The sequence below is a fragment of the Chiloscyllium plagiosum genome, unplaced genomic scaffold, assembly GCF_037043375.1.
Source record: "Chiloscyllium plagiosum isolate Xiang-an unplaced genomic scaffold, Cpla_swu_hap1 HiC_scaffold_11, whole genome shotgun sequence".
Taxonomy (NCBI): domain Eukaryota; kingdom Metazoa; phylum Chordata; class Chondrichthyes; order Orectolobiformes; family Hemiscylliidae; genus Chiloscyllium; species Chiloscyllium plagiosum.
In genome coordinates this window covers 45,926,068-45,948,858 of record NW_028270149.1, presented here as the reverse complement: position 1 = coordinate 45,948,858, position 22,791 = coordinate 45,926,068, and the positions used below count along the sequence as shown (strand labels likewise).

Sequence of the window (22,791 nt, the reverse complement as noted above, 5' to 3'; positions counted from 1 at the left end):
CAAAAGTTGATTGGGGGTGGATATTCGCAGGTAAAAAGGGACCACTGAAAAGTGGGAAGCTTTCGAAAATGAGATAATGAGAGCCCAGAAACAGTATATTCCTTTCAGGAGGTAGGGCAAGGCTGGCATGTATAGGGAATCCTAGCTGCTTAGCGAAATTGATGTTTTGATCAAGAATAAGGAGGAAGTACATGTCAGTATAGACAGCAGGAAATGAGTGAATCCCTGGAAGAGTTTAAAGGCAGTAGGAGTATACTAAAGGAGAAAATCAGGAGGGCAAAAAGGAGATATGAGATAGCTTTTGCAAATAGGGGTAAGGAGAATCCAAAGGGATTCTCAAAATATACTACAGACACAAGGGTAATGTGAGGGAATAAGGCCCATTACAGATTAGCACAGCCACCTACAGGTGGAACCGTAGAAGAAAGAGGGGGCAGAATGATCTAAATGAGTATTTTGCATCAGTGTTTAGTGTGGAAAAGGATATGGAAGATAAAGAACATGGGGAAATAAATAGCAACATCTTGAAAATTGTCCATATTACAGACGTGGTGGTGGTGCCCGACATCTTAAAACACAAAGGTGGAAAAATCCCCAGGACCTGATCAGGCGTACCCTAGAACTCTGTGGGAAGCTAAGGATGTGATTGCTGGGTCCCTTGCGGAGGTGTCTTTATCATAGATAGCCACAGGTGAGGAGCTGGAACACTGGGACTAACATGGTGCCACTATTTAAGAAAGGTGGTAAGGAAAAGCCAGGGAACTATAGACCAGTGAGCCTGACATCAGTGGTGGGCAAGGTGTTGGAAGGAATATGCTGAGGGACAGGATTTATATGTATTTGGAAAGACAGGAACTGATTCAGGATATGCCACATGACTTTGTGTGTGAGTAATCGTATCTCACTAACTTGATAAGAGTTTATTGAAGAAGTAATGAAGATTGATGAGGACAGAGCGGTGGAAATGATCCATATGTACTTCAGTAAAGGCATTTGACAAAACTCCTCATGGTATGCTAGGTAGCAAGGTTAGATCACGTGGAATATAGGGGAATTATAGAACTGGCTCTAAGGTAGAAGACAGAGGATTGTGGTAGGTGTTTGCTTTTCAGACCAGAGACCTGTGACCAGTAGTGTGCCACAATGTGCTGGGTCCACTGCTTTTCGTCATTTACATGAATGATTCGGATGTGAATGTAGGAGATATGTTTGCAGATATCAAAATTGGAGACATATGTACAGTGAAGGTTACCTCAAAGTACAATGGGACCTTGATCAGATGGGCCAATGGACTGAGGAGTGGCAGACAGTGCAATTTAAATAAATCGGAGGTGCTGCATTTTGGAAAGGTAAATCAGGGTAGAAATTATACATTGAATGGCAAGATCCTAGGGAGTCTTGCTGAACAAAGAGACCTTGGAGTGCAGGTTCATAGTTCCTTGGAAGTAGAGTGTCAAGTAGACAGGATAGTGAAGGTGGTGTTTGGTATACTTGACTTTATTGTCAGGGCATTGAGCATAGGAGTTGGGAAGTCATGTTGCAGCTGTACAAGACGTTGATAAGATTTGTCCCAGTCAAATTCATGTTGCTTGTCGAATTCATGGACAACACTATCATTATAGGGCAAGCCAAACCAAGAACAGCCAGGGAATTCCTAGAAGCATGGCACTCATCCACAAACTCCATCAACAAACACATTGACCTGGACCCAATATACCGGCCACTACAGCGGATAGCTGAAACTGACAACCGGAAGCGGCTGGGACAGGCCACTATAAATGCCGGAGGAAACACCACAGAAGCGCTTCACAGGAGGCTCCCAAGCACTGAGGATGTCTTCTTCATTATCCTATCTACCTGAGACTCCATTTTCAAGAAACTATGAACCTGCACTCCAAGGTCTCTTTGTTCAGCAACACTTGCAAGTGTATTAGTCCTGCCCTGATTTGCCTTTCCAAAACGAAGCACCTCACATATCTAAATTAACCTCCATCTAACACTCCTCGGCCCATTGGCCCACCTGATCAAAATCCCACTGAGCTTAGTATGATGTAACCTTCTCCGCTGTCCACTACACCAACAGTTTTGGTGTCATCTGCTAACTTACTAACTATACTTCCTATGTTCACATCATTTATATAAATAACAAAAAGCAATGGACCCAGCACTGATCCTTGAGGCACCACATTGGTCACAGGTCTCCAATCTGAAAAGCAACCCTCTACCACCACAACCCTCTGGTTCAAAGATAGAAGACAGTTCTGTATCCAAATGGCTATTCTGCTTGTATTCCACGTAATACAAACTTGCTAAACAGTCTACCATGAGGAACTTTGTCAAACGCCATATGGGCCATATAGGTCACAGCCACCACTCTGCCCTCATCAATCCTCTTTGTTGTTACTTCTTTAAAGAACCCAATCAAGTTACTGAAACATGATTTCCCACGTACAAAGTCACAGTGACTAATCAGTCATTGCCTTTCTAAATAAATTTAAATCCATTCCCTCAGGATTCCCTCCAACAACCTGCCCACCACCGATGTCAGGCTCATTGGTCTATAATTCTTTGGCTTTTCCTTACCAACTTTCTTAAATAGTGGCACCACATTGGTCAATCTCCAGTCTTCTGGCACTTCACCTGCGACTATTGATGATTCAAATATCTCAGCAAGCGGCACAGGAATCACTTCCCTAGCTTCCCAGAGTTCAAGGGTACATCTGATCAGGTCCTGGGGATTCATCCACCTTTATGCATTTTAAAATATCCAGTACGTCCTCCTCTGTAACATGGACATTTGAGACCAACATACAGCTTACCTTCTTCACTATCTGCCGTATTTGAATGTTTACATTCAGCAACAAGTGTACATGGACATCCACGTCTCGTGGCATCTCCTCTTTTCCCCATTTAGACAATAGTAGGCATTCGTGTTATTACTACCAAAGTAGATAACTTCACATTTATTCATATTATACTGCATCTGCTATGAATTGCCCACTTACTCAATTTGTCCAAATTTCATTGAAGCATCCCCTTCATCCTCCCATTCAGCTTTGCATCTACAAACTTGGAGATATTACATTTATTTCCCTCACTAAATCATTAATACATAGTGAATCCCTGGGTCCAAACACCGATTCCTACGGAACTCAACTAGCCATTTCCTACTGCTTGGGAAAAAAAAACTGTTCATTCCTCGTTTCCTGTCTACAAATCAGTTCTCTAGCCATGTAAGCAACCACCCCCAATCCCATTGGTTTTAATTTTGCATACTAATCTCTTATGTGGAACCTTATCCAAAGCCTCCCGATAGTCAAAACAAAACACACCCACTGCTCTCCATATCAACTCTATTGGTTACCTCCTCAAAAGTCCAATGCATTTGTCAAGCACAATTTCCCTTTTGTAAATCTATGCTGACTGTCAAGTCCTGTCACTTTTCCCACAAGTGCTCTGCTATATAATCTGTTAAATGGACTCTAGCAATTTCCTCACTACCAATGTCAGTCTAACCTGCCTTCTGTTTACTTGCCATTTTTAAAAAAACGTGGGGTTACATTAGGTACCTTGCAATCCATAGATGTTCCAGAGTCTATAGAATCTTGAATGACCACCAATGCAGCCACTATTTCTAGGGCCACGTCCTTAAGTTTTCATGGATATAAATTATGAGGCCATGGTGATTTATCAGTCTTTAATCCCAATAATTTCCCTAGTCCCCCCCCTCGCATTAGACTCAGTATTCCCCAACATATTTGGAATGTTATGTGTGTCCTCCTTTGTGAAGGTAGATCCAGAACATATATATTAGTATGTCATTCCTTTGTTTCTCATTCTAACTTCCTCCTATAGTTGTCTTCTGTTCATGTACATAACCATAGAAGCTTTTACAATCAGTTTACAGTCAAACTTAATCTCGTACTTTACTTCCTCCTTGTCAAGTCAATCCCTTTGTACTCCTTTGATGAAATATAAACTTCCCCCATTCCTCATTCCTACTGTTTTTTTGACCAATTTGTATGCCCCTTATTTGGATCTAATACAATCCCTGAAGTTCCTGTTAGCCATGGTTGGGCCTCCTTTCCGGTTTTATTTTTGTGTCAAACAAGAATGAACAATTACTGCAGTTCCTCCATGTACTGTAAATGTTTGAATTGGCTATCCACAGTCATCCCTTTAAGTAAAGCTCCCTAATTTATCAAAGCCAACTCATCCCACATACCATTGTAGTTTCTTTTATTCAGACTCAATCTTAGTCCTAGGATCAACTACTTCACTCACTAAAAGAAGAATTATACCATATTACAATCACTTTTCCCAAGGAGCCTTGCACAGATAGACTGTCAATTATTCCCTTCTCAAAACACAATACCCAACCTAGGATGATTCTGCTTTTCCAATTCACACTTCCCTTAGACCCATCTTCTGTGTCTTTGCTAGCCCCATTACCATCACATTTAGTCTTGCACCATCGTAGCTTCTGTCACTATAATGGACTTTCACTTTTGCACTTTCCCTTTGTTTCAATATTGTTGCATCTTCAACATTTTCTAATTTTGGAACAACCCAAGCATTAACTTTCTTTTCACTACAGATATGGTCAGATGTGCTGAATGTTTCCAGCATTTTGTTAGATTACTTACAGTGTAGAAACAGATCCTTCGGCCCAACAAGTCCACACACCGACCCGCTGAAGCGCAATCCACCCAGACCCATTCCCCTACATTTACCCCTTCACCTAACACTACGGGCAATTTAGCACGGCCAATTCACCTAACCTGCACATTTTTGGACTGTGGGAGGAAACCGGAGCACCCGGAGGAAACCCACGGAGACATGGGGAGAATGTGCAAACTCCACACAGTCAGTCGCCTGAGGCGGGAATTGAACCTGGGTCTCTGGCACTGTGAGGCAGCAGTGCTAACCACTGTGCCACGTGCCGCCCACAATTTTATTATTAATCTATCAATAATCTACAACACTGGAAGAAAAGCAAATGGAAACCGACTACACTCAAGATTGCTTAATTCTCTGCTGGTTAGCCATTTATTTCAACTGGGTCTTTCTACACACTTTTAAAAAAAAAACAATTCGAACGTTGATACCAATTTTCTGTATTTCCTTTCCTCCTGTGGATCATTATCTATTTGCTGCTTTATCCAACTTCCAAGAATGCACAGGCTGTTTCCCCACCAACTCTCCAGCCCTGTATCATCTTAACATGATCTCTACTATCCCTGTATTTACTCATTTAACAGCAGAATGTGAAGGAGCTACATGATCAGAAAATGCTTTTAATATTTTGAATCCATTTCTGAAACACCCTTTAAACACCAAAATTGAATAACATAGTCCACGTGCATTGGTAGCTGTGGATCAGCCTGAAGTTGATTTGCTTGTAACATCCAGATAGTGAAAAAAGGAGGCATTTGAGATTAGGAGAGAAAGCAAGACCAAATGAAGCACATTCTTTATCATGAAGAATCATTCACACAGAGGGATAATTGCTTTCAAGCTAGGAATAGCAGGTGCAGGGTAAAATGTGTACAACTTTTTCACTAAAAGGGTAACAATCATTGTTAAACAGACACCAAATTGTTTCAAGAAGCAATTAAGACATTTCTTGCAGGGGGGGCAGGGAAGAGGAGTGGTCACAGGTACATTAGGAGTGAATTGAAAAGGAACAACTTGTCAGGTGTTAAATCTCTTAAATGTCAGTTCTTAACCCCAAGCAACAGATCAGAAATTCATCAAATTCAAATTAATAGTTAAGGTGCAATATCAAGAATGCAATGGACAAATGGAAGTCTGTTTGCAAAGTTCCAAGTCTACTATAGACAGATTGTGAATTAATATTTTAACAAAGTTTTGTTTTCAGAATGCCTGCTTTCAAACATTGATTTCCTTTGGCATCGGAGCCTAAAGATAACAATTGAATTATTCTTGCAAAATCTAGCCATGTTTTAAAAGGGGCAAAGTGGTGGACTCTTAATTGCCCTGTAGGGAATTAGGGATGGGTAATACATGCTGGCCTAGCCGCATCACTGGCATCCCATGAATGAATGAAGAGTAACCAATCATTACATTTAGGAATCCAGATGAATAATTAAGTTAGAGTCTGAATTAGATTAGATTACTTACAGTATGGAAACAGGCCCTTTGGCGCAACTAACCACACCGACCCTCCGAAGAGCAACCCACCCAGACCCATTCCCCTACATTTACCCCTTCACCTAACACGGCCAATTCACCTGACCTGCACATTTTTGGACCGTGGGAGGAAACCAGAGCACCCAGAGGAAACCCACGCAGACATGGGGAGAATGTGCAAACTTCACACAGACAGTTGCCCGAGGCGGGAATTGAACCCAGGTCTCTGGCGCTGTGAGGCAGCAGTGCTGACCACTGTGCCGCCATGCTGCCCGAATGTACTGCTATTCTCAACATTGTGGTATTACTTTCAGTAATTGCATTACTACATAACTACATTCTAGGGCACATGGTGAAATGATTAGCTGCAACAGTTTATGCATATTAATAAGAAATTATACCTGTGAGACAAAATAGAAGTCTGTCATGCAGAGGAACAGGAGCAAGAGAAAGAATTAGCAGGAATTTGCACTCACTTGTAATATCATAGACTACAACAGCAATAGTGGAGTCACGGATGTAGCTGGGAATCAGACTGCGGAACCGCTCCTGGCCGGCTGTGTCCCAGAGCTGCAGTCGAACCTGCAGAGACCAGGTCCAAGACAGCAGAGAAAGAGAAAAGGCAAGGGGAAAATGACAGGATCAAGGACCAATCTCAAATCAGCACAGCAGAATGCCACCTACTGGGAGCAGGTCAGAATCTCCTCTACTGTATTGGATTTCATGATAATTGGATTTAGTTGCAAATTAAGACAATTAGAAAGTCTAAAATGCTCAATGTGCATTTTACATTAATCTCATCTCAGGCCTGCAGAATGACGCTGCTGACTGCATCCAATGACAATTCAATGAGATATCCGGATAAGTCAAATCCTTGAATTTCAGGAAAGTTATCAGGTGTCAAGTATATAATTGTACAAGAGGAGAACAATTCTGTGGGCACCTTTGTAACAGAAAATGCAATATGCCATAAATTGACAGATTAAATTAAAACTTGAAACCTCTGCAGCTAGAGCTGTGTCTTATACAAAAGGTGTGGAAAGTACAGGCAAAGAGACAGTCACAAGCTAGTTCAACACATATTACACCTTGTAGGAGGTTCAGACCCAACCTTTGAACCATTCAATCATGTAAGTATTCCGAAACCCTTGATTATGCCTTTAACTATATACTTTAAATAGTTCACCTGAGAAGGTCACATTCCTGTCAATTTCCTATATCTAGTGCAAGTGATTATACAACTGAGATAATCTCAGTTTCTCTCATCCAAACCTCAATGTTTACAGAATTTAGAGAAGCAGCATCACCCCAACAAGCAACTGGTCAAATGTTATATCGAAGACAGGGATTGAGTTCAGGTGCTAGATGTCTCCATCCTTTTTAACAGCTGTTAAGAGTTGTTAGAGTATAATAATAGATATAGGGGCTGCAATAGTTGAATACTGGAGCTAAATCTTAAATACATAACTTTCAATTCAGGATGATTTGAAAACTTTGACTCAGTTGTATGCAGATGAAATATATACCAGTAAGTGAAGCATGGCATGTTACCAGTAGAGTACAGGAGTTAGTGGCAGGTAAACCTACATCAAGATAGACCAAACTCCAAAAGAAATTCAGAGAAAGCTTTGCACTGATAACGAACTACAGGTTATTGGAGGTTGCCTGACAAGGTCTAAGAGTGCAAGTGAAATATGTTCCAGTTCATTCACTTTCACTTAATAACTAAAGAAAGATTTGTTTAGTGAATGACACCAGAATGTAATCACAGCAAAAATGTATCTTATTAAAGCTGCCTCAATAGCCAAGAGAGTCTGTTAATTTCCAGATAGTCCATAATCTTTTTATAAAGAGAACCGATTATACTGGAATCAAAACACATACACCGAATACCTACTTGCAATATCAAACACTACAACAGCAGCAGCCGAGTCACGAATGTAGCTGGGAATGAGGCTGCGGAATCGCTCCTGGCCTGCAGTGTCCCACAGCTGGAGTCTGATCTGGGGATGGAGGAGCAGAGGGGAAAAACCAAATGGGAAAACAACACAGGAAAAATACACTGAAAGGCAAAGTAAACAAAATGAAGAATGCAGGGAACCTAAAAAATAAAAACTTAAAAGTAGAATGGTACTTTACAAACCTACCGGAAGCTTCGTAACCATTGCTTTAATCCCATTTCTCAGATACAGGTACAAAAACATGATTAAAAACATGAAGGAGCAAATTACTGCAGATACTAGAATCTGTACTGAAAACAGCAACTGCTGGAGATCACAGCAGGTCAAGCAGCATCGCCAGAGAGAAGGGAGGCTAATGTTTTGAGTCTAGATGGCTCTTCATCAAAGTTGATGTGAAGTGTGAAGGGGACAGCATTTATGCTGTAGTTGTGTGTGGGGGTGAGGGTATAGAGTGCTGGGGGAGAAAGGATGTAGATAGCGCAGATTAAGTGATCGGAATGTGAGAATGGCAGAACAATTGTTTGTCTTACTTCCAGATTTGAAGGAACAGACAGTCTCACTGGGGAAGTGGAGAGAGGATATGGTGACAGAAAGTGTAACTACTAAAGCCAGAAGAGAAGGAAAGGAATGGAAAGAGAAAATGCTGGAAAATCTCAGTAGGTCTGGCAGCACTGTAAGGAGAGAAAAGAGCTGACGTTTCGAATTTAACTGACCCTTTGTCAAACCTGCCAGACTTGCTGAGATTTTCCAGCATTCTCTCTTTTGGTTTCAGATTCCAGTATCCGCAGTAATTTGCTTTTATATAGGAAAGGAATAGAGCTTGGTTCACAATATGAACCTGTTAGACTCCATAATAAGTCCAGAAGGTTATAAAATGCCTAGTCTAAAGAAGAGGTGTTGTTCCTCCAGTTTGCAATATGATTCACTGGAACACTGCAGGACACTTGCATGCCCATTTGTCTGTTCTTGGCAAGGTGCAGTAAGTCAATGCAAACTTGAGGAACAACATCTCCTCTTCAGACTAGGCATTTTAATATGGAGTTCAACACCTTCAAATCGTGAACCAACCCCCATTCCTTTACTTCCCTTTTAGCTTTACTTGTTATATTCTGTCACCATGTCCTCTCTCTGCTTCCCCCACCTCAATGGAACTGTCTGTTCTTTCAAGTCTGGCAGTTAGACACATTATTGTTCTGTCATTCTCACATTCTGATCACAACTTGAACTATCAACATCCTTCCTCCCCCAGCACTCAACACGACCCCAACCCATAACTAAATCATAAATGCTGCTCCCTCCACACTTCACATCAGCTCTCATGAAGAACCATCTAGCATGAAATGTTAGCTTGCTCTTTCCATGGATGTTGCCTGACCTGCTGTGATCACCAGCATTTGCTGTTTTCATTAAAAACATGGATGTCCTCTTTGAAATTGTCACATGAATGCACAGGAAGCAGGACTAGATTCACTCTGCAACATGCACCAAGTCAATAAGTTTCAGCCAGGCATCTAATCCTTCATCAGAAGCATCACTAGTATATTAGTGCTTTTTCATATCCTTCCATGAAGATGTGCACACATGTTGGGATACAATTCCACATATGCTCGCTAATCTTTGGTAACTGACAAAGGACATTCTTGCTATAAGATTCTAGATAGTAAATGTCAATGTGTTATCATAAAGGCATTACAACAAAGCTCAATTCTGTTCTCACTTGATCTCCATTAACGATCATTCAACAATAACCACATGTAGAATCACAGCTGATCTTTGATCTCCAGTTGGGGGGCATTTGTTCACTGGATGAGACTAATGACAAAGTTATTACTTTTCTCTTCATGTGCCTCAAGCTGAATAAGGCAAAACACTATTTCAGAGAGTGCACACAGGACAATAGGGAGCACTCTTTTTCAGCCCTTTTCCCCTACATAAATTTTAATTAGCCTTGTAGGCTACCAAAACAATGAACTGGTGCTACCAGATCTTCGCAATACTCTTTGTCTATTGCTCAATAGTGGCTGGTAACAATAAAAGGTGGACTGCTAATGGTTTCTCATCTATAGCCTTTTGGGTATGTCTCAGATTAGGAACTGAAATGGGAGATTCCTGATGAAGGGCTTATGCCCGAAACATCGATTCTCCTGCTTTTGGATGCTGCCTGACCTGCTGTGCTTTTCCAGCAACGCACTCGACTCCGATTTCCAGCATCTGCAGTCCTCACTTTCTCCTGGAAGTAAATCCTGTACATTATAATCCACTGTGCTAAACATCAGCAGTATAACAAGCAAAATTATCACAGCATTGATTTTAAGCTGCTCATTTTAGTTTAACCACTGAAAACAGCTCAAAACACTAGATCTTGAGAGAACGCCACAAAATTACCCTAAGTTATTCAAGACAAGTATGATGCTAAACTCTTATTCCTGGACAGGGAGGACATTCTCATAGTGGACCTATTTTTTGAAATCACTGGGAAGTCCAAACTCTGGAAGGCTCCCTGCAGGGCAAATAAATTTCATTTACAAAATGACAAGCGCTACAGCCTGCAGCAGATGAGGAACAGCTCATATTTCATTAACTGTCAGAAAAATAATTGCAGAGTCAAGTTGAGCAAACTTTGCTGAGGACTGAGGGGAGGGGGTGTTTGGTTTAATTGCAGACGATGTTGACTTTTGCATTCATGGCTCCCTTGCATAGGGATCTCGAGTATAATGTGGAGACTAGATGCTTTAGCTGACACAACAGAAAATTAAATCTCTAAGGATTACACTTTGTGTGAACCTTCACCGAGTTTGCTAGCTGACTAGATAGCACAGCATCCAAACAGCACTCTGAATGAAGTTAACTTAGTTATTTATTTGGCCCAAATGCTGCAAAGAGCAATAACAAAAAAGTCTTCAACATTGGCAGGGAAAAAAAAACTGATAAAACCAAAGCAAGTAATATTCAACATAATGTTTCAGTGAAGTTACTGATCATCTTCAAATTTACTTCCAATAGTTAATACAATTAAAAAGGTTGTGGGATAAAATGTGACATCCTTGCCTGAGCCAAATGCTCTGGGTTGAAATCCCATTCCATGACAGCCAAGGAAATGTATCCATAATGCAGTCACCAGGTTTAGTATCAACTTGTAGACCATTCCAGCTTATGCCAATAGTTAGCCTAAGAGCAGATGTGATTCCTCGTCAGTCATTGTTGGAGGTGCCAATGGCTGAAGGTAACAAAATGACTGTGGTTTTTAACTAACATAGAATAGCTGAAATGAACCACTAGCTGAACTCAGCAGTTCCCAGAGTTAGAAAATGCCTCATGGTAAATCACAAGATGATCTTTATGAGAAAAAGAGTGAAGGAATGTAGACAGCAGATGGGATACATTTTGGATGAGTGAATCTCAGATGGACACCTTTCCGCAAGCCTGGTTAAAGTTTGTTGTTTAGTAAAGATCAGAATGAAAAGTCTGATCCCACAATAACTAAGAACTTTTAGGTGAGTGCCATGAACAAACTCATAAGGGTATGTTAGGATTACAGATACAACTTACATTTGATAGAGGATTTAACTAAACTCCAATAAACAAGCAACCTTAAACAATAGGTAGATATCTCCATTCTCCTATTAGGAGGGATTGAATAATGGAATAATGTCAATGCGGAAATATTCTTGACAGCAGGGAGGCCTGGTAACAGGGAAACTTGACAGCAGGAAAGAAAAATAACAGGTGTTGCGTAAGATGTATTATGAGAGCCCAAGAATAGTTGGTAAAGATGCCTGACAAACATGAGAACACTGGAAGACCTAGAGCTATCCATGAAGTTGTTCACCATTGATTGTGTATTTACAGAATTGGATGCGCAGGTTAGATAGGATATGGCTAACAGTGATGTCAATATTGCGTGTAATGCAAAATGTATAAATAAATGGGAGAGTTAGAATGTCTTGGAGTCTGTCTCAAGAGGCTTCCCCCACTCTGAATTGGTAAGGAGTTCCAATTAAGATCATTTTGTGCTACTGAACACTGAACTCAAGACTCCTCTTCTAAATCCATCTCCCACAACCATGGAATTGAACAGCAGCAGTTCAAGAGGGCAGCTTACCACCACCTTTTCCACTGCAATAAACATTGGCCTAGCTCACGTCCCATGCATGCATTTAAAAAGAAATGGAACCATCTACCAATACTATTCATAACTCTAGGACCCCATATATATTTAAAAGTTTGTCGTCAATGTAACTCCAAACTTCTTGGGAATCAATTTGTTCAGTGCAGCTAAATTGCCAACTTGTGTCAGATTGGCATCAGTTTTTATTCTTATGTTAAGGTCTATGTGTGATCTGTCTCCTTGCCCCTACCAGTGATAGAATTACAATACTGCAAGTTAGACCTAACTTCAGACAGAGAAGTCAAGACATTAATACAATAGGTATCTCAACAGCTACAGGCCATCCAGATGGATTTAGGTTTGTCAATGCCGAGAACGTTTACAAAGATCCATCCTTAGCAGTCTTAAAAGTTTATTGGGAATGTAACACTAGCTAAGTGGAAAAGTGTGTTTTATTTTGCTGACAAGAGTAGGCTCTCTTACAAAATGATAATTATCTAAACCCCAAACACTGCATGATTTGCACATAATGTGTGGATGAGTTTGTAACATTGGGAAGTTTCATTATCAACTTCTGAGATCACAATAGACAGTTTTTTTTTTGGGTATAAAGAATCCATATTGGATTATGGCTGCCAACTGCAAGCTGAATTAAGAATACAGCATGAGTGAAAGGAGAGATTAAAGGCAAGATTGGATTTTAGCTTTTCTTTTAATAAAAAGAAATTAAAAATCGAAAGGTCATATAAAATTTCAAAATTGAATGTTATTTTGAGAAAAAAATCTCTCTACTTTATAGCTATGGTGAATAAACAACGATTGTAAAAACTGCTGATGTTCAAGACGATATCAACCATCACATGGTCACAGCAACTAGGAGAGGAAATAAGAGTGATCTTGAGACATAAATCTTCTAACTGGTTTGATTTTTAAGAATTACAGCAAAAGATTTTTTTTTAATCAAAATGGCTTTGAAAATACAAATGTGTCAAACAGAAGGGAACTGGAAGCATATCTTTGAAATGGATGACTTGATGGAAAGCTAGTTGCAGCTCTAGGCATGACATCTAACATTTTTGTCTATAAGATCAGGAAAGTAATATGCATTAGATGGTTTGCACCTAAGAATTCTGAACACATTGGGCTGAGACAGTGAAAGCACAGATGCAATTTTGTCAAAGTGGTAATTGTGTCAAATCATTGAAGATTAGGAAATATCACACTGCTGCTCAATAAAAGCAAAGAGGGATAAATCAATGTGTGTATTACATTTTTGATTGCGTACACATTTTTAACATTCATTGGTTGCAGCATGGCTGGCAGGAGGCTGCAAGCTTTCAGCGCAGACAGCAGATGGCCTTGCAGGGTAACCAAGAGCAACTCTACACAAGTTCCAAATGTAGCTTGCACTACCTGATACAGTGTTGAGACCCTACCTAAACTGCACTTGCATCAAATATGTTACATTAGTAGCAGGGATTTGCAAATATGGACTTGCATTATATGACTAGGGATCCAAAGGTGGTTACTCAGTCTGGATTTATGAAATACAGGCCATATTTTTACTAAAAACTGAATTTTTGAGCAAAAAGGCATGTTTCAAAAATTGAATTGGACATGTCATTTGATCATTTTAAAAAGAGCAGCAGTAGGCCATTTAGTCCATTGAGCCGGTTTCACCATTCAGTAAGGTCATGGCTGTTTGGCAAGAAAGTGGGATTAAGGCTGCAACCTAGTCTCCACAATCCTTAAACCCCTTGTCAAAATTATGTCAATCTGAGCCCTGAAATATATTCACTCATCAAACCATAACTGCGCACTGTGGAAGAGAATTTCAAAGACAAACTGAAATAACTCCACATAGACCTGTATTCCAATCACCCTTTACTTACACATGGAGAGTCCTTGACATTGATCCAGCCCCGAGTGAACAGGAATGTCAGACATTCCAGCTTATATCTGACAGCTAGGGCTGACTGCAGTACAATCACTACATCCCTTCTCTTGAGTTCAAGGACACAGGGCAGATCTTTTTTGTATTTCCTCCTGCATGTTTTAGCACTGAGACAGGTTCCTCCAACTTTGCCCCTGAGATGAGCAATGTGTAACAGACAATAGCTCACCTTTTGCGCACACAATATCTCAAAGGAATTAATTCTCCTGTTCAGACTGCAAAATTTGCCATGTCATCGCATATTCAGAGGTACCTTCAATGAATGACTGACAGGGAGAACCCATGGGTTCCGGAACAGTCAGAGGCACAGTCAAGAAGCTGGGCACATTTTGTTCTCGCACAGTTCGAGTTTGCAGCTTTCATGTGGCCTGCGTGCTTGTTCAGGACCACGTACATACACAACCTTTATTTGTCTCTGGACCTGACGTCATGTTGACCATGCCTTTCACCCATACAGGGATATTCCCATGGCTTCTACCCAAACCTTGTCCCCTGAAGTAAATAGTCTCTCTTACTTAGTGGAGTCTCGTGTCCTGCATGGTGTTCCTGATGCCTTTTCACCGTCACCCCCAAGGTCTGGGAAGATACGACTGAGTGGGTGTCCACAATGTTTAAGAACATTGACTATGCAGGTCCTTTCACGAGCACAATGTGTAACCAATTCCAGGGCTTAGCCAGCCATTCACGTGAATGTGGGGGAACTGCTGACAGTAATTTTTGTCCTTGTTGGCACTCTGGACACTGCCCTACCATCACGACTATGTCTGTATCAAATCCTGGCTAGCAGTCAAATTCTTGTCAACGTCTTCATTTTGGAAATTGCTGGATAACCCTGGAGGAGTTCAGCCAGTATTTGGCAGCAACCTTCGTGCAGGACAATCATTCTTGCTCCCCATAATAACATGCCATTCTCTACTGTGATCTGGTCTCTCCACGTCCAAAATGACTTCATTTCTGGTCGTGTCGGCCCTTTGGCTTCCCCAAACACCAGGTGTTTCAGTTTTGCCAGACCTGGATCTTTCTGCATCCAAAGTCTGATATTGTCAGCTGTCGCTTGGGAAAAATGTCTATGGACTATGTTTAAGTTCCTCAAGTGCTCCTCATTGGTCTTCATGGTTATTAGTACATCTAGATAAAGGGCAACCTGGCGTAGACCTTGTAAAACATTGTCCATCAACCATAATTGCAAGTATGCATGGCTCATGTCCAACTTTGTGAAGGACAGCTCCCCCTGCTGCCAGCTTTGCATATAAATCCTCTATGTAAGGGGTTGGTTATTTATCCTGCTGCAAAAGCAGTTTATCATTTGTTTAAAGTCCCCACAATGGTGAACAGATCCGTCGGGTTTCACAATCAGTATGACCGATGCTGCCCAATCTGCAATTTGGACTGATTTGATGATTCCTTTACTTTCCAGCCTTCTGATTTGCCTGTAAGGCAAATGGCACTGGGTGGCCCTTGCAGAATCATGGAATTGCTTCCTAGTCAACATGCAAGGTTGCCTTGGGTCCTTTGATAGTCCCTGGACCTTTTTGAAAAACGTCCAGGAATTTAATTAAGACTTCACTCAGGCAGCCATTTTCTAAGAATTTCACCCCATCAAGTTTAGGGCTTTTACTACAATCAGTGGTAACTGAATCAGCTGCTTCGCATAAGAGACCAGAACCAAAGTTATACCCTTTATCTGTAAGGGTTCCCCAGTATAGATTCTCATGTCTAACCGATATCTTGTGCTAACTTAAGGGTTGGAGTCCTGAGTGAATTTTGTTAAAGACTGGTTCTGTGATCACTGAAATTGTCATGCCAGTACTGACCTCCTTCAGCACCAGGGTGACCATTTAACCAGATGTTTATTTTGACTGGTTCAGATTTGGATCTTGCTCAGCAACTTAACTGTTCCAAACCAGATGTAGGTGGGTTTTACAGAGTGTGAACTCTCCAGGATACCAGCCTACAAGTTCTCTTACTCAATTTAGGTCTGGTGGGACTCTTTTACTGTCTCAAGTCTGCATACCAGCAGCAACCAAAACCGATTGCCAGCCTGGATCCTGAAGAAAGTTTTAACCAATTGGTCGAAACTTGGCTGTGTTTTGGGGTTTTGCTGTGGGCTGACAGAGTCCCTCTGTTCGGAATTTACCGTGTGAGGCTTTGCAATTACCTTCACTCAACTGGTGTTCCCCAAGCTGTCAGACTGGCAAGGGTGTCCACTTCCATCAGAAAATCCTGTAACTCATATGCTTCACTTGCTGTACTTTCTAATGATAAAGTCAGTTTTACTGCCTGTTTGAAGTCCAGTTGAACTTCAGCTAGTAGCATTTTTGCACGTTTACATCATTAACCCTACAAATGGTCTCTGAGCATCTCATTAAGGGTCAAATCAAAGTCACATGCCCTTGACAGTCATCTTAACCTAGTCAAAAATCCCAATCCGTATTCTCCTGGTTCTAGAGTTACCAAGTAAAACTGATAGACCCTCAGAATTAGAAGAGGTTTGGGATTGTAATATTCCTTAACTAAATCAGTCACCTCTCAAAAGGCCTCAGGTAAAGTTAGGCTCCTAAAAACCAAATAAAAAACTGTCAGGAGAATTTCTTGTTACTTTGGGGTAGATGCAAAGCAATTTGCCTGAAAAGAAATGACACACTCTTTCCACATACTGGGCCCAGTCTTTGACGGCAGAATCAAATGGGTCAAGTCTCCCAAATAATAGTATGATGCTGGAAATGTTTAACCCAACTCAAAGACAAATGTTGCAAGCAGATTTCTTCAGGAGCGTGTTTTTCTCTCATCGAAACTGAAATAACTCCACAGGAGTGGATTCTTCTGTCATCTTCCAAGTGACTCCTCTGTCATATTCAGGATACCTTTCAGTATTAAAAACTGTGCCACTTTGTTTTCCCCTTGTTATTTTGTATTATTATTTTTAATTATTATTTGTTGAGGTGGTAATTTTATAGTTATATGTTTATATATGGTATTAACATTACCAAATATATCCAGGTGTTGGTATGGATGGGGGTAGGGTGCTCACTGCTAACTCTAGCTTTGTATTATATCTGAATTCTCCTAATTTTATTGAGGAGTGCCTGGGTCAAGGGTGGGGCATTGGTTAAGAGAGGATATGATGGACTTTTGGAGAGGAAGTGACACCCCCTGGAAACAAGGGGGAAAATCTCCACTTAGATACGTTTTATATTTTTTTTTATTTAGAAATAGTTTTTTATTGTATTGTTGTGGGTGTATTAAAGAGGTTTTATTTTTGTAAATTTTATATGTTTTACGCTCGGGATGTTCTGGATAGGGTTCCCCCTCCCGAGGGGTCTCGGATTGGCCCAGAGGATTATGGTTGATCAGTCGGTTAAGTGGTGCACCTGGAATGTCAAGGGGAGTAATTCGCCAGTCAAAAGGAAGAAAATATTATCAAATCTTAAGGAGGAAAGAGTTGATATAGCTCTCCTACAGGAGACACACCTGTCGGATAAAGAACACTTGAAATTACGACAGGGCGGATTTGATCAGGCATTGTTTTCTTCTTTTAGCTCAAAAAGCAGGGGAGTTGTTATTCTTGTTCGGAAGAATTTCCCTTTCAAAATCCTAAAGCAGATAAAAGACGAATCTGGACGATATATCTTGATTAAAGCCCTCATAAATGGAGAGGAATATGGGATTTTAAATTTGTACTGCCCCCCCGGCACACCCCTTTAAATTTATAACGGAAGCCTTTTCAAAATTGATGGCTTTTGATGCCCGTCATATAATTATAGGGGGAGACTTTAATTGTATTATGGATCCGGAAATAGATAGGATTCCCAAGATACTGCAGGAGTATCTCCCAGATCTAGACAATTGATGGATCTGAACAAAGAATTAGGATTAGTAGATGTTTGGAGATGTCTTCATCCACAGGGCAGAGATTTTTCTTTCTACTCTAATCCACATAAATGTCATACCAGAATTGATATGTTTTTTGCCCCCTCGATTTTTTAAAATTCCATATCATCCTGTAAAATAGGTAGTATAGCAATTTCCGACCACGCTGCTGTATATATGGAAACTAAGGCAAGGAACAATGGGACATCCCCTCGGCATTGGCGTATGGACCCCTTCCTAATGAAAGATAGTAAATTTGTAAAGTATTTCTCTCAAGAATTTAAAACTTTTTTAGAAATTAATTCAGGTACAGCTAGCAACCAGTCAATGATGTGGGAGACCAAAGCTTACACGCGAGGTTTGATCATCTCCTACTCAGCGACCCAGAAGAAATTGAAGGGAGAACAACAGCGTCTGCTTGAAGCCCGATTAAAAGCGGCTGAAACAGCATACACTGATAGACCTTCTATTATTAAATTGCAAAGGATTACAGCTCTTAGGACAGCTCTAAACACTACGCTTACTCAAACGGCTAAAAAGGAAATATTATTTGCAAAACAAAGGTTATATGAATATGGCGACAAACCGGGTAGATACTCAGCATTTCTTGCAAAGAAAAAAAAAGGCCCCTCAGACTATTACATCTATCAAGGAAAGTACGGGTATTTTGACTAATGATCATAAAAAGATTAATGCGATCTTCAGAGAATTTTATTCTGAGTTATATAAATCACAGGATTGTGAAGATAGGACGAGGAGGATGCAGTCATTTTTTAAAAATTTGACTTTTCCAGGCCTAACTCCGGAACAAGTATCGGTCCTAAATGCTCCTCTTACACTCCAAGAAATACTTGATGCAATTAGGCAACTTCAGAATGGTAAGGCACCGGGCCCAGATGGTTTTCAAGCTGAATTCCATAAAGAATTTACAGAAATATTGGTTGGTCCACTTATGGACATGTATAACTATGCATATAGTCAGGGCTGTCTCCCGCCTTCGCTGAAAGAGGCAAATATCTCCCTTATCCTTAAAAAGGGAAAGGACCCAGAAGATTGTACATCATATAGACCAATATCCTTGCTAAATGTAGATTTTAAAATCCTTTCTAAAACGTTAGCACTGAGACCAGAAAGGATACTGCCACATATTATAACGGAGGATCAGATGGGGTTTATTAAGGGCCGTAGATCATCCAATAATATTAGAAGGGCTCGGAATATGATTCAAGCCTGTCATCAGGGAAAGATACCAGGAGTAGTGGTTTCATTAGACCCGGAAAAGGAAAATGATAGGGTCAAATGGTCATATTTGTTTTACACATTGGAAAGGTTTGGCGTTGGACAGGTGTTTACCAAATGGGTCTCAACATTGTATAGTGATCCCAAAGCAGTTGTGGTTACCAATGGATTAGGTTCGGATAGCTTCAGTGTGGGTAGGGGCTGCCGTCAGGGATGTCCCCTCTCGCCATTGTTATTTACGCTAATAATTGAACCACTAGCAGAAGCTATACGAGCTGATCCTAATATAGTGGCCCCAAGGATTGGTACAGGTAAACATAAAATTACCCTTTATGCAGATGATCTTCTTCTATTCCTCAGTAACCCTCTGATGTCCATACCTCGCCTAATCCAAGTTATCAATACATTTAGTGCATTCTCAGGCTATAAAATTAATTTATCAAAACCGGAGGCTATGCCAATGGGTGGCCTTGCTATGATAACCCGCTTAGCGGACGGATCCCTTTTTCCCTTTCGTTGGTCCTTGGAGGGCTTCTTATATTTAGGCATTTTTATTACTCCAGTATTTGGTCAGTTGTATAAGGCTAATTGTGCGTATTTACTGGAAAGGATAAGGCAGGACCTCCAGCGATGGGGAGACCTACCAATTTCCTGGTTGGGTAGAATAGCACTAATCAAAATGAATGTCCTGCCCAGTCTCCTATATCCTATGAGAATGCTTCCGGTGATGCTGCCGAGGACGGCTTTATGTAAATTATATGGCTGGCTGGGTTCCTTTATCTGGAATCATAGACGGCCCCTCATTAAGCTGAAGAAGCTACAGCTTCCACAGGCAAGGGGTGGATTGGACTTCCCAGACTTTAGGAAATATCAGTTAAGTTCCCTATTAAGTTACATAGATGATTGGGTCTTGTCTGATCCACAATCAATCTGGTTGGACATCAAGGCCTCTCAAGTAAAATACCCACTTATTAACCTTTTATTCTCAGACAAGAGGAAAATCATTACAGATCACTGTAAAAACCCTATAATACTAAATACAATCAAGGCTTGGAATATAATGCGGCAAAATGAGGGCAATTCACATAAAACATCCCCCTATGCGCCGATAGTGGGAGCATGGGGATTCCAACCGGGTTTAACAGATGCCACTTTTAAACTCTGGAGATCCAGGGATATCTCATGTTTAGGGGATTTAAAGATGGGGTCCTGATGTCTTTTGAACAGCTGCGGCAGAAATTCGGATTACCTAATGGAGACCTCTTTCGATACTTCCAAATTCGAGATTATATACAGAAGAAGACTACGTTATTAGATAGTCTTTATAAATCAGATAGAGAATGTAGTGTCCTACGACCAGTGGGGATATCTTCCGTCAGTACTATTTATCATTTACGACATGGTGAAGTATCGGGAGATATGGATAATCTGCTTAAAACATGGGATCAGGATTTGGGACTAGAAATCTCTATAGAAACGTGGAATGATATTTGGGAAAATGCTAGAAGAATTACTATCTGTAACAGAACCCAGGCTATCCAGCTGAAGATACTTCATAGGGCCCATATAGCACCGGTTCGATTGGCAAAATTTAAGGCAGGAGCATCTCCAAAGTGTCCTAAATGCAAAATAGAGGTGGACACTCTTGTACATTGCTTATGGACCTGTCATAAGATCCGTAGATATTGGACTAAAGTAGCAAGTACCCTGACAGAAATTTTAGGAACGGAAATTAAAGTGGACCCTGTATCTCTCCTCTTGGGCTTTTCGAACTTTCCCTCCCTGGACACGTACGGGAAGAGACTATTTTCCATTCTTTCTTTCTGTGCAAGGAAAAATATTTTGGTGAACTGGGCGGCTGAGGGCCCCCCTGGACTTTCAAATTGGCACAGACTAATTATGGAATGTATTCCCCTTGACTTCCTTACAAATATGGTGCACCGAAAGACCGAATTATTTTATAAAATATGGCAGCCCTTCTTGAATTACATAAATACAGATATTCCGGCTGTCCTAACAAGGGCTTTTATTTAATTGAGATTACAAACCTGGCTGGTCTGGGGCCACTCGGGGGAGGAATCCCGCACGAATACGGGTTTTATTACATCTGATGTTAACACATTCCGAACATGCAAGAGACTTAAATATACACTCTGGTTAGTTGTAGGTTAGATTAGTAGATAGTTGAGTTTTGTTTGTTTTTTTTCTTCTTTTTCGGTTTTTTTTGTTAAATTTTGGCTATTGTATATTTGAGCTAATTGTATATCAATGTTTATATCTGAGAGTTTTGTTTATTTTTGTAAACTTGTAAAAATGTTAAATTTCTAATAAAAATATCTATAAAAAAAACTGTGCCACTTATTCTAGACGTCCCCCAAAGATGAAACATCCTCACAGAATGTACTCTGACAAATTGCTTAAATATGGTCACTTCTCAATTCTTCCAAACTCAAACAAACATTTACCCAAAATGCAAGGTTTGTAGCTCAGGTTGCGGTTTAGGGTGTAGCTTTGCTCGCTGAGCTGTAGGTTTGATATCCTGACGTTTCATTACCTGGCTACGTATCATCATCAGTGGTGACCTCCAAGTGAAGCGAAGTGGTTGTCTCCTGATTTCTGTCCTGGATGGGGTTCCTGGGTCTTTTTTGGGGTTTTTGGGACCCCAGGAACCCCATCCAGGACAAACATAAATAGAAAGCAGGAGACAACAGCTTCGCTTCACTTGGAGGTCACCACTGATGATGTTACCTAGTCAGGTAATGAAACATCTGGATATCAAACCTACAGCTCAGCGAGCAAAGCTACATCCCATTTACCCAAATTGCTCAACATTTCCCTCCTACAACGGCTCCTTCATCCCAAGTTGTATCTTGGGATAAATGTGAACAAAGCGCATTTATCTTTCCTTAAGTAAGGATACCAATGCCCTGTAAAATGCAGTAAGACATTCCAATTCTTCAAACTCTATTCTCCTTGCAATAAAAACAAACATTTTATCTATCTAATTACTTGCTGATCCTGCATACTAACACTTTGTGAATCACTGAAGAACCGAGAGTCCACTATATCCTGTGATTTTCTGCAGTCTCTCAATTTAAATGATATTCTGCTTTTCTGTTCTTTCTGCCAAAGGGGACAACCTCACATTTTCCGACATCTTCCAACTTTTACACTCTCACTTAACCTACCCATATCTTTTTGCAGACTGAAGCCTCCTCACAATTTACTTTTTCCCAATTATCTTTGTATTATCAAGTCTGGCTACAGCATAACTGGATCCTTTGCCCTAGCACTAATATGGATTTTAAACATTTGGGACTCCAGTAATCAACTACTCAGTTTGCCAACCTGAAAATGACTCATTTATCCTAATTCTTTATTCTCCTGGTTAGCCAATCCTCTGTACGTGATAACAGATTCTTCATAACACTGAGCTCGATGTTCTGCAATAACCCTTTATGTGGTTTATCAAATTTTTTTGAAAATACTGTACTGATTTCCCTTTA

The 22,791-nt window shown here is 40.6% G+C and overlaps 1 protein-coding gene across 2 annotated transcripts in view; it reads right to left on the bottom strand.

The window, feature by feature from the left end:
- Positions 1–22,791, bottom strand: part of rab41 (RAB41, member RAS oncogene family) — a 63,324-nt gene that overhangs the window by 16,301 nt on the left and 24,232 nt on the right. Inside the window, exon 4 of one of the 2 annotated variants that reach the window (XM_043704760.2) lies at positions 8,051–8,156. In XM_043704760.2, the coding sequence (XP_043560695.1) occupies positions 8,051–8,156 (106 nt within the window). Of the gene's footprint in view, positions 1–6,629; positions 6,736–8,050; positions 8,157–22,791 lie in introns of both variants that reach the window. The other variant, XM_043704759.2, reaches the window with a different exon arrangement.